The sequence below is a fragment of the Agelaius tricolor genome, unplaced genomic scaffold, assembly GCF_023055355.1.
Source record: "Agelaius tricolor isolate 1412-34295 unplaced genomic scaffold, bAgeTri1.0.p SCAF_3, whole genome shotgun sequence".
NCBI classification, from domain to species: Eukaryota; Metazoa; Chordata; class Aves; order Passeriformes; family Icteridae; genus Agelaius; species Agelaius tricolor.
This window is the reverse complement of record NW_027269263.1, coordinates 54,403,661-54,416,618: the sequence shown is the minus strand read 5'-3', so window position 1 is coordinate 54,416,618 and position 12,958 is coordinate 54,403,661. Positions and strand designations below refer to the sequence as shown.

General features: G+C 49.9%; 1 protein-coding gene across 7 annotated transcripts in view; it reads right to left on the bottom strand.

Annotated features, from left to right (window-relative positions):
* CELSR1 (cadherin EGF LAG seven-pass G-type receptor 1) overlaps positions 1-11,124 on the bottom strand; it is a 165,707-nt gene extending 154,583 nt beyond the window's left edge. For 6 of the 7 annotated variants that reach the window (XM_071423864.1, XM_071423865.1, XM_071423869.1 and 3 more), the window contains exon 1: positions 7,401-10,227. In XM_071423864.1, the coding sequence (XP_071279965.1) occupies positions 7,401-10,083 (2,683 nt within the window). In that variant the 5' untranslated portion in view covers positions 10,084-10,227. Of the gene's footprint in view, positions 1-7,400 lie in introns of all 7 variants that reach the window. The other variant, XM_071423862.1, reaches the window with a different exon arrangement.
* Positions 11,125-12,958: the final 1,834 nt, after the last annotated feature.

The window sequence follows — 12,958 nt, the reverse complement described above, 5'->3', positions numbered from 1 at the left end:
TCTGAAGCATTTGAAGAGATACAGAGGATGATCCTGGTACCAGATAGAGATCTGACCATAAAAGCCAAGCTGTACCTTTGATAATGCTGTTTTCAATCAAACAAGATCAACATATTGCAATTCATCCTCAAGCAAAGACAAGAATTTTTTTTAAAAACATTAGGACAATCTCAACAGATTTCAAAATTTTTTATAAAGATTACATTCGGCCCCTTTTGGAAAACTGCATTACTTCTATAAATAGCTCAGTGTTTTTCAACACTGGAAAAAGAGCTCCATTGGGGGAGGGAAAAATAATACTGTCACTTGTCACAGAAATACAAAGTGGCAAAACTGAATTTAATTAGGTCTCAGATGTTCTTTGTTTCAAGTGGACAACCACTGTGAAAAAATCTTTGAAGAACTGAACTCCTTGTCAACTTGTTCTGTACTTTGATTTATGCAATCTTTTGTACAACTAGTCTTGAAAAAGGAGCAGACAACAAAAAAAATCTTTTCCTCAGAAAAGACAGTACTACCATGCTTGTTTCTTGAATGGCAAAGTAGACATCAGAGTAGTCAGGACTACTGTATTACCTAAAAACATCATAATTCCCACAGAAACCAGGACAGAAAAACTGTAACATGGAAGATTGCCAAAGACTGTTATTAGACCTGATCTGAGTATCTTCAGCTCTTCTAACCCTCCTACATTTCCTAAATACTTTCCATAGAGATTTTTGGAAATGCAAGTCAGTAGGTCAAAGGAAGCCAAAAGAGACAGTTGCCCAAACCCTGTAGCTTAGGCAATACTGAGGCAAGCAGGTAAGCTGGGTTGTTATCTCAGGTACTCAGACTGGAGAGCTTGTCCTCACCAAGTGACTCTCAAACCCCTGAAGGGTTAAGAAAGAGAGGGAGAAGGGATGAGAGCATAGATCTTGTGTCTTGACATTTGATCCTTCCCTTACTCATCCTCCATGCATGAGCATTACTGATAGAGTTGCCTACAGTGCTAAATATTGAAAAGGTGCTTGCACACAGGTTTAAAGAGGTTTCTGCTCCACATTCAGTTGTTTCCTGCTCCAGCTTTCAGAGCAGTCATATTCCCAGGGTCTTCATATCCGTCTCACCTGACCCACAAGGAAATTGAGGGCCCAGTGCAACTGCAAACCTGTGCCCTACAATTGCTGTGCCCAACATAACCAGATGGATGTGAGCTCAGCTATGCCAGTGTGTGCAGCAGCTGCACATCTGGCTGAACTGGAACCACCATCATAGCTGTGGCATGCTCTCACAGGCCCCTGGACCCATGGACTCCCCAGCCAGCCCAAAGACTGCAGACAACTTGCCAGCCACAGGGCATCTGACAGACCTGCTGCACACTCTGAGGAGGAGGCAGATCATGACTGAGTCACCCCAAACCCTCCATGGAGATGCTGGGAGATACCAGGGTGGCAAGATGCTCTGATCAAGATGCTCTGATCAAGATGCTCTGGTCAGACTGGTTGAAATGTGAGGATGTCTGGGTTCCCATCCAAGTGTCTGCTAAGGGTCTCTCAATCACCCTACAGAAGAGCAGTGAGCACACTACCTACTTCACCTAATGCTACACTTTAAACCTCACATTCTGTTCCTCACTCATGGGATGTCTTGAGAAAATTTCTTTAGTTCCAAGACGGGAGTCAGCAATGGATGGGAGTTCCAAGGTATTAGGTACATACACTGAAGGAAAATGGACCATTCAGTGAGCAGATGTAACCTGATAGGCGTTATCAGCAGCCAGACACTTCCTCAGGTAACACCTGGGATGTTGGAGATAATGAAGTATAAAATCCCACTGCTCCACATCACCTACTTTCCCCACCACTGCCTCTGCTGCAGGTTTACTATCATGCTAACATGGAAACTTAGAAAACTGTTCCTGTATTCTAAACAAAGGGTTCTTTTGCCATTACCTGGACAACAATTCAATGTTTACTCTGTATTTGGCAGTTTGCAGCAGGCTCCACAATCCCAGCCTAAAACAATTCTGAAATGCCTGACCAGAAAAACAGAACAAGAGAGGATTCTTCTGAACTCAGGGGTGCAGGTCAGAAGGAAGAATACTTCAGCGATGTCTGAGATGGAAAAAAAATCACAAGAGAATACACCAAGGAAACCAATTCTTTAATATATCCTGAGGGTTAAAAAGCAATCAAAAAGATAAACCAATTACTAATCCAATTTTTAAAAATGTTATTACAACTACCTCTTAATTTGCAAACAATGTGAAAATGAGAGGAAAAATGTTTTCAAGGTAATCCCACCACCATACTTCTCTACATTTAATTTCTTTCCCATGAGACTTGTTGTCAAGTAAAGCCTATTAGATCTTTCTCACCATCCTATCTCCATTCTCATTCTTCTAATACTTTTCCTTGTTACCTTAGCTTCTCTCTTTCCCAGAAATTGACAAGAAAAGTATCAACATTTTATTTACTGGGAGACAGAAGATACCTTTTATCTCATAAAAAGTTACTTTGTCAGTCAGACTTCCACTAAATAATTTTCCCTCATTGCCATAGATGTTTTCCTGTCTTTTGAAACAAAAATACACCGCTCCTAAGAAACCCAGGCATGAAGGGGAAGGAAGCCTGTAGGGAAGCAACAAGGCAACCACAGCTTTTCATCAGCTGGAACACCTCATGCAGCTGAAAAGGGAAAGTCACATTCCAGCAGGCTGGAAGGACACACATCTACAATGCACCTTGCTGTGGCATGAATTAGCATATGGAACCTATATGGAGGCAATAAAGGATTCAGGTAGCCACAGCAGATCCAGGAGCTACCCTAGCTTTAATTGATGGTCATTGTTCTTGATTTGCTGTTTTAGGAAAATAAATGTAAATGTTGAAAGTCATCACTACTAGCTATTATCAATCATCCTTCACTTCAGTCCCACCAAACACACCACACAAGGACAGGAGATGCAATCCTGCAGCTTGTGGTTCCATGCCATCTTTCTGCATGGGTCCCTCATCACTGCCTCCCACACCTCAGCAGCCTTTGCCCTGCTGCCTCCTCCCCTTGCTCTACAGCAGGATGCACAGGGAAGTGCAGGAACCCAAGGTGCCTGGGATGCCAGCATGTAAAAGCCCTGCAGCCACAGAACAGGCCCCAACACATCTCCTGCTCCAAGGGGAGGACTCTCCTCCCATCCATTTCCATCATCTCCTACCTGTATAACCCACAGGGATCCTACACCAGCTGCCTGTGGCAATGTTTCCCTGGAAGGGGGGCCCTGCAGAGCAGCGTGGGCGCTAAGTGCCCCTTGTTGTCCCTGGAAGCATGTCCTTGGTGGCAGCCAGAAGCAGCTGCCCTGCAGGTCTGCCCCCAGAGCTCAGAAGGCCCCAGCTGCCCAAAGGTGGGGCATGAGGCTGGGCTGTGTCCTGCTGCTGCTCTGCACATCCTGAGAGGTCACACCCTGCTCACCCTCCGTGCCCACAGGTCTTCCTGTACATACAAAGATACCTTTTTGCTAGAATTTCCTTTTTCCTTTTAATCCCAAATCTTGCCACACACCAGTAACACCCCAATACTTTGTACTCAGGCACAGCTGTGGCCTCACCTTTCTGAGAAGGGCTGCACCAAATTATTGCAGCATCTGTATCTGTATGGAGAAGGCACAGACCTGGAGATTCAGGATCATTAGCAATAATGACTTTAAAATTACAATAATAATAAAGATTCTTTATGAACCTCTGAGTGAAAATTCCCAAAGCTGATTGTAACACAAACAAGCTCTATGTTAATTTCTATTTGCTGATGGTCAATAACTTCACTGAATGCCACTGGATATTTAAAGCTAAAGAAAGAAATGTAAAAGACAATACTTGAGCTTGCACAGTCCTCAGAAATGCCTGAGTGTCTATCCCTCACCGCCTGAGGTGCAACACCTTCTCAGAATTGTATATTGTCTGTTGCATAATGATATTTTACATTTATGTGGACCACTCCAAAGCTGTAGCATCCAGCCAGTTTGGGTTTTGTCTGCACTGCTGATTTAGGCTGGGTTCCCAGAGGAGTTTGCACACACATCTATTGTATCCCACCGAGCTGTCGCTGATGATAAGTGGGACTACTTGTGGCAACACAGCCAAGCAGGTGCCAGCAGTGTTTGCAATGTGATACCCAGGCAAACTTGTGTAACGTTTGTGAAAAGCTGATGCTCATACCAGCCTTCCCCCTCCTGCTGCCCCAGCAAGAACTACAATATAATGTTTAACAAACGTGACTTCAACAATGTTTAACCCATTTTGGACCAAATAAATCCCATTTTAACATTATGATGAACATCACTGTGGACAAAAAAAAAAAAAATCATATTTAACCATCCTGTCAATTAGTAAAACTAAGAAATCACAGACTGATAGATTCTTGACCACCTGTTTCAGAAGGTCAGGGTAAAATCCTGCCCCTCCTGGAAAGCAGGGGCAGGATTTCAGCAGAGTCCAGATTTTACCCCAGTTGTTAAAACAATGTGCAGACATGGGAATATAAAGCTCAAGCTCTGCCTTTCTGTAGGAAACCTTTGAAGGTACACTAGAAAAAGGAGAATGTGCCTTGTTCAGGGACCCCGGAGCACGTCTGGAACAGTTGCATGCAAAAGGGGTCCGGTTTGTTCACTCAGACAGCTCTGCAAAACAGGCACAGGCAGAGGGACACCCAGAGAGATTCACTTCAAAAGAGACAGACTTCAAAAGCTCCTTCCAGTCCAAAGCAAAATGCTAATATCCACACCACCCACACTCCTCGGCCTGGGCTGGCTCCTGCCTGGCTGGGGGCACAGCCCACAGGTAACCCACGGGCACCCCAGCAAGGGCAGAGCCTGCCCCAGCTGCTCACCAGCCCACAGAGCCTCTGACAATGATGACATGAAACTTCTGACAGCTTTATGAAGCCTATTAGCTCCATTTGCTTGCTCTTCATGATTCTAACATTTTGTTTATAAGGAGTAAGCAAAAATTACCATGCTTATTTGAATAATCCCCGAGTGAAATGAAAGAGCGCTGCGTTTAGCCACGTATCAGTGTCTCCAAGTAACTCCGTGAGTAGCAGGGCTCCTGGCTAGCACTGCACACACTCACATGCCTCTGCTGCACAACACATTGCTAGACAGAAATAAGATTTTTATAGCACCACTGTTATTTCCGACTCGTATTGAGATCAAATCCCCCAAGTCCATAAGAAGTTCCAGTCCTTCCCTGACCCAGAGCAGCTGCGAGTAGCGGAGGATTTTGTGTTTGTCTGGGTTGGGAGGTTAATGGCTACTCCATAGACACGTTTTTTCCAGTTAACTGGCAGGTCATTTTAGCAGATGATTTGCAGGTGTTACGCAACACTTAGAGATAACCCCGGGGAGTACTCCTGTCTGAGCTTCTTCTCTGTCTCTTTTCTTTTTTGAACTTCATCAGATAAATCAGAGAAACCAGGCAGGTGAGACTTTCATGGACTAATCACACGACAAACTGCCCTTCTAATTTCCACACAGCCAACCTTTCCAAATAAATGTCAAATGTAGTTCAGTGCTCCTTAAAATTATTTTAAAATCCTAGCCATAAAAAGCTTAAGCATTTCAAGTATCTCAAGACAAGCAGCAGACAGTCCATTCTGATGAACATCACAGCACAGTTTCAAAGTTCACACCTTCACAAAACATGAAAAGGATGCTGAAATAATCAATCTCCTGCATAAGAAAACAGGTCTTCACTCCTGCCTGAGACTTCACCCACTTAAACCGTGTAAATCATTATACTGAGAAAGGAATCACCCATGTCAGCTATTTTTCTGCACTGAACACACTCTTCACCTAGCCTAACAACTCTTCCAAGCTTTGTGCTCCAAGATGAGTGCTTATCTTCTGCTACCAGATAAAGAGCTACTGGTTCAAACAGACAGTGACCATGCAATCATCTGCACCTTAATCCAAATGTTTTTCTTTAAGGTCACAAGCCTACTGTCTGTTTTTCCTGCTAGTCCTCTCAGGACATGGAAACAGCATTTATCTTACCACATAAGCTGCACCCTAGCATTTTGGAAGAACCAGGAGTGGCTTTTCAGGGGATACACTGCAGCAAAATCAGTCAGCTCAGTTAATGTCACTTTCATTTTTCAGAAGAATAAAGAACCGCAAGCCTGCAAACACAAGGGAGAGCGTGGCTCACTTTTTTGAGGCCTTGCTGCACACTGTGGCCACTTTTACAGCAAAACAATTGCTGCTGGGATTATGCCACAGATTGATTATTATTTTTCTAATCATGTCCCCAAGTGTGATTTTACATACCTAGTACTTCGAGCCTTTTTTTTTTTAAACACAAATTATAGTTTTAGTCTGCAGAGAAGGGCAGCAAGAAAAGTATCAGGTTAAACCTTTGAAAGTCAACAGAAATATGGGATCAGGTCCACAGTAAACTTTATAGAGTGGCACCTGAAGAGGAAATTACTCATTGCACGATTGATGTCACAATTAGAGGCATAAAAAGTAATTCCATGATAAACAGGCAACTGAGCAGAAAAAGAATAATATCCTAAGAGTGTATTTGTGCTCAAATAAAAGCACATATTGGACAATATGGAACAGTCTTCACACACACACAGAGACACAAGTTCTCCAATGAAGTTAATGCACAGCATCCCTCCCTCTCCCTGTCTCTCCCTCCCCAGATTTGAGGGCTGCATTTGGCCAGTATCTGCCCCTAGTGCCACTAAAGCAGCTCCAGTGCCATTAGCCATGTCACACAGCTCTCACACAGCCATAGCTCATTGCTTTCAGAGCTGCCATTTCCCACAGGAGTGCAGGTCAGCAGTGCAAACACAGCAGAACATCCACCTGGGCCACACCAGCTCTGGGCTGAGGTCTAAGGAGCTACCCGACAAACCTCTGGGTACACAGAAGGGAGTAAACAAGTTTTGTTGCTGAAAAGGCAGAGATACCAAATCTCAACTTTTTTTTTTTACAGAAAAATAAAGAGGAAAGGGAGACAGCATTACAGATACCTGTGCATTCCCTGCATCTTTGCAAGTTACATCATTTACTACCTTTGCAAGTTACATCATTTACTACCTTTATGGAACCACATCAGAAAAGCCCCAGCCTCAGTAGCAGCCTCAGTACCACCTCAGCTGAGGGAGTATGCTCCCTTCCATGCACACTCGTATTTATTTATCCTTGTGAGCCACGTTTACTAAATAACTTCAAAGCACCACTTCAATCCACAGCACATAGACACGATAGATATTTGTGGTTCCTCTCCAAAAATTTCACAGATCAATTTCTGCTTCAGGAAACCAAGAGCTACACTCTGAACTGCAAGTGTGTTATTTCTGCCTGTGCCCCCATACTGGTCTGACAAACAAAATCATGCACTCAAATGCTTGCTTACCTGAGACTGACACTTTCATAAGGGCTTCCAGGGGTCTGTTGTTGTCCAGATCACGACTGAGTTTGAGCTCTCCAGTGACAGAGTCCAAAAGGAGCAAGTTTAACTCATTGCCTTGGACGAAAGTGTAGGCCAGGCTATCAGACACATCGGGATCATGAGCTGGGATCTTGCCAATCACGCCCAAGGGAAAGCTGTTGGACTTGTTGGTCACGTAGTTGTTGAAGAGGATCTGGAAGTCCTGCAGCACGGGGGGATTATCGTTCTGGTCCAGGAGGCGGATGTGCACGGTTGCTCGGCTCACGAGAGGGGCTGAAGTGGCCTGCACCACAATAACGTACTCTGTCCGGCTCTCATAATCCAGGTCCATTAGGGCTGTGAGGTCTCCGTTGAGCAAGTCTAGTTGGAAGACCTCAGGGATGTTCCCCTCTACAATCTGGTACATGATCTGCGCATTGGTCCCCTCGTCGGGATCAGCTGCACTGATGCGTGCCACAATAGAGCCCACAGGGCTGTTCTCCTCCACAAAGATATCAAATTCATCCTTCTCAAAGACAGGGGGGTTGTCATTAATGTCCAGCACGGTCACCTGGATGTCCACAGAGGCTTTCAGGGGTGGGCTGCCCCTGTCCACAGCAAAAGCCCGCAGGCTGTAGACAGCCACGTTCTCGCGGTCCAGCTTGCGCAGCGTGCGTATCACTCCAGAAGTGGGTTCAATGTAGAAGTCCCCATCTCCATCATCACCCCCTTGGAATGTGTAGAGGAGACGGCCATTGAGGCCTGAGTCACGGTCAGTGGCAGACAGCTGCAGGACACTGGTGGAGAGCGGCACATCCTCAAAAACCGAGCCCTGGTAGCGGTCGCGCAGGAAGCGGGGCGCGTTGTCGTTGGCATCCAGGATGAGAATCTCAACGTACGTCGTGTCCGACTTCTGGGGGATACCATTGTCGTGGGCTGTAATGGCCAATGTGTACGAGGCCTGGTCCTCATAGTCCAGCTCCATCAGGGTGGTGATGGTGCCTGTATCGGGGTCAATGCGGAACTGGGGGATGTTATCATCCAAAATATAAGTGATTCTTGCGTTCTCCCCTGTGTCCTCATCAGTGGCACTGATGGTGACAATAGAAGTGCCAATGGGCTTGTCCTCACTGACGCTCACTGTGTAGTGGGAGCTCTGGAAAACTGGACGGTGTGTGTTGGCATCTGTGACATTGATGAAGACCTGGACGGTGTCAAAGCGAGTGCCATCAGAGGCAGTGACTGTGAGCACATACTGCCTTTCTTGCTTATAATCCAGGGGCAAGGCCAGCGTGATCAGCCCTCCTCCACTCTGACTGGTGATGGCAAAACGGTTCCTGGTGTTGCCACTGGTAATCTGGTAAGTCACAACACTGTTAACGTCCCTGTCCACTGCTGTCAGGGTCAGGACACTGCTGCCCACAGCTGCATCCTCGTTCAGTCTGAGGTGATACACCTTCTCTGTGAAGGTGGGGTTGTTGTCGTTCACGTCCAGGACAGTGATGGACACGCTGGCTGAGGAGGTCATGACCGGCACGCCGTGGTCCCTGGCCTCCACCCCAAAGTGATAGTTTTCCACAGTCTCTCGGTCCAGCTCTGCAGCCACAGTGATCCACCCCGTGCTGTTGTTGATTTGAAAAGGGAACCCAGAGTCACCTGCTACAGGGGCACCTCCAGTGGACGGTGCCATCTCTATGAGTTTGTACTCCAGGCGGGCATTCTCTCCAGAGTCAGCATCCACAGCCTGGATGTGCAGCACCGAGTAGCCCAGAGGAACATTCTCCAGCACCGTGGCCTGGAAGGGAGTGCTCACAAAGATGGGGGCATTGTCATTCACGTCCACAACCTGCACTGACACCATACCACTGGAGTTGATCAAAGGAGGTCTGCCCCCATCCTGGGCTTTGATCCGGAGCGTGTACTCCCGAATAGTCTCGTAATCCAGAGGGTTGATGAGGTCGATGGCGCCAGAGAAAGAGTGAATGTAGAACTGGCCTTTCAAGTTGCCACTCACGATGCTGTAGTGCACTTGGGCATTGCTGCCCCGGTCCCGATCTGTGGCCTGTACCTGCAATATCTGGCTGTTCACTGGAGCATCCTCTGGCACCTGGACCAGGTAGCGCTTCTCACTGAACTGAGGGTAGTTGTCATTCTCATCCTCCACAGTGATGTGCACCATAGCTGTGGCACTGCGTGGGCCCGGATCCTTGCCCTGGTCGTTGGCTTCCACCACCAGGTGGTACTCAGAGACCTCCTCACGGTCCACAGAAGCCCGGGTCCTCACAACCCCGGAACGCGGGTCAATCTCAAAGACTCCGTCACCAGCTCCCGGCTCCAGCAGGCGGTACAGCATGTTGGCATTGGCTGGGGCATCACCATCAGTGGCACGGATAGTCAGCACCTCATAACCCACCTCCAGGTTCTCCCGGATGCTCTCCCGGTACTCGGGCTGCTCAAACACTGGCTCGTGGTCGTTGGTGTCACTCACAGTCACTGTCAGATAGGTGGTGGCCGAACGGCGGCGAGGGGAACCGTGGTCGGAGGCGGTAACCTTCAGCACGTGGGTGTCCTTCGTCTCCCGGTCAAGGCTGCGGGCAGTGACCACACTGCCCGTCTCGGCGTCGATGGTGAAGTAGTCGTTGGAGCGCTCGTCAAAGAGCGCCTCCATGGAGTACGCCAGCCGGCCGGCTTCCCCATCGTCAGGGTCCTGGGCCCGCAGCACGATGACCGCCGTGCCGGCCGGTTCGTTCTCGGGGATGGAGACCTGGTAGCTGGGCAGCTGGAACTGCGGGGGGCTGTTGAGGCTCCGCGCCCGCCGCGCTGCCCGCCGCCCGCCGCCCTCCGTGCCCGGCAGCGGGTTGCAGCCGGCGGCGGCTCCGCGGGGCTCGGCGCCCGCCCGGTGCCGGGCTCGCCGCGGGCAGGGGCCGCCGCCGCCGCGGGGCCCGCGGGGCTCGGCGGGCGGAGCGCGGCGCGGCGCGGTCCCCGCAGCCCTCAGGCGCCCGGCGGGCGGCAGCGCCGGCGGCTCGGCGGCAGCGGCGGCAGCGGCGGGGCGGCCCGCGGCCCCCGCGGGCAGGTGGAGGAGCGGGGCGGCGCGGGGCGGCCGCGGGTCCCGGCCGCCTGCCGACGCCAGGGCGCAGAGCAGCGCGGCCCAGGACACGCAGGCGGCGGCGGACAGCAGCCGCGGCATCTCCGGAGCTCAGCGGGCAGCGGGGCCGGGCAGCGGGCTGCTGCACAATCCATCCACCCGCCGGGCTGCCCGCCCGCCCGCATCCATCAGCCGCCGGCCCGCGCCCCCCACCGCCCTCGCCTCCCGGGCACCGCCGGCCTCAAGCCCCGCGCCCCGTCCCGGTCCGCGGGCAGCAGGCTGGAGAGCTCCAACTTTTCCACCTTAAACTTTGAAGTGAGTTCAAAATGGCTCCTCTCCTCCTCCTCCCGCCGCCGCTCCCCAGAGGGCGATTAGCATAAACCTGCTGCTTCTCTCCTTCGCCAAAAAGAAGAAAAGAAAATCAAATACCGAGGTCCCCCCCGCGGCGGGGCCGGCCCACGGGCGGCGCGGTCCCGCGTGGCTGCGCGACACGGCAGAGCCGCCGCGCCTCGTCCGTCCCGTCCCGTCCTGTCCCGTCCCGTCCTGTCCCGTCCCGCTCCAGCCTCCCGGCCCGGCTCGGCTCGGCTCCGCTGAGCAGCGCAGGCTGCGCGGAGCGCGGCGGGCGCTGCCCGGGGCGGGGTTTCCTGCCGGCCCCGCCCGGCCCCTCCCGGGCGGCGGCGGCGGGGGCCGGGCCGATTCAGCCCCGCGGGGCTCCCGCTCCGCCGCCCGGCGCCCCTCGGCGGCCGGGGATGCTGCCCGCCCCGGCGGGGCCGTGCGCGCTCGGGCAGGGCCCGCTGCGGCTGCTCCGCTGCCCCGCGTGGACCGAGCTCCGCGGGAGGCGACTCTCGGCCGCTTCCCCACGCAGCAGCCACCTGTCGTCTCAGATCCGCCGTCCAGGACAAAGTTAAACAGAAATTCATTTAAATTCGGTTTATTAAATTCTCGCTAGGGAGAGGGGAAAAATAAAGTGAAACTACTTTCCAGGGCAAGATGAGCATCATGTGGGGGTCCAAGGGGGGCTGCCAGTATCCCGGCGCAAGATCTGCTGCCGTGCTCGCGCCTTGCTCTGAAACACGCAGAGCAGCCGGCGGGATCTGGAGCCTTGAGTGAAAGATTTCTTTGGGGCAGTCGCAAATGATGATAAACAGGACGCAAACTTCCGTGGGAAGAAGCACAGCTCATGAAAATGTTGCCCTGCTGATTATAATGTCAATTCTACGAATTTATGCTGATTACCGTGCGTCGCGCTACTTTTCCCTTAGCGACGCGGCCGCCTGAGCGACGCGCCCGAGCTGCGGCCGCATCCCCGCGGCTGCAGTGGCCCCTGGTGGGTGCGGCGGGAAGGGCGCGGGCCGGGATGCGGGAATGCGGGAATGCGGGAATGCGGGAGAGCCGCCCGCAGCGCCCGCCCTGCCCGCCGCCAGCGGCAAGGACCGAGGCCGATCTACAGAGATCCCGCGAACAGGAGCTTCACGCAGGATGAGGACACGGGGTGGTGAACAACGAGCAGCCCAAGGTTGCCGACTGGGATTTCGCAAAAGTTTGTTACTGGTAGGAGCTGGGAGGCAACTTACTTTCAGAGCGATCTGTCACGGTCGGTTCAGGCTCTTCAGCACTTATATGAAGACTGTGAATAAAACAGATTCTTTCAGTGGCTTTCATTCCCTGAAATGCGTTATTACAAGGGAAGAAAAGAAAAGAAAAGAAAAGAAAAGAAAAGAAAAGAAAAGAAAAGAAAAGAAAAGAAAAGAAAAGAAAAGAAAAGAAAAGAAAAGAAAAGAAAAGAAAAGAAAAAAGAAGGAAAAGAAAGAAGGAAGGAAGGAAGGAAGGAAGGAAGGAAGGAAGGAAGGAAGGAAGGAAGGAAGGAAGGAAGGAAGGAAGGAAGGAAGGAAGGAAGGAAGGAGAAAAAAAACACTTGGATAATTGTCAGTATGTCTGTCAGGAGGAAAAAAGCTTTTTAAAGTGTTTTTTTGGAAGATGTTTTGCTGATTCAGATTTACTCAATCTGAGATTTTAAAAAAATGGAATTTAGAAGCTTACTTGGCTTTGCATGTCTTCTGATTAAAATGATTGCTCATGAAAAGAAAGTAAAAAAAATAAATTTAACCTTCATTCGTTTATTGAGTTTGAGTGGATGCTCCAAAAACAAAGCAACTCACTTGGTAGCTGGGTTAATCAATATCAACTTGGGATTTGCATAAGGAAACTTCAATTTAAGTTCCTTCCTTCTACATTTGCTTGCTGCTATGCCCAGTGCCTACAATTTGAAAAATAACCTCTTGTTATAAAATAATATCTTTTCTTGCTCTTCAAAAAATACATATTTCAAGACAAAATAGATTTGTAAGAAAAGACAGTTTAAACTTTTTTCTTTTCTTCTTATTGCAATAAGAGGTAACTGTGAGTTGGGAAGATACTGTAATATCTTCTATATAGACCAATTTTGTGTATGATTACA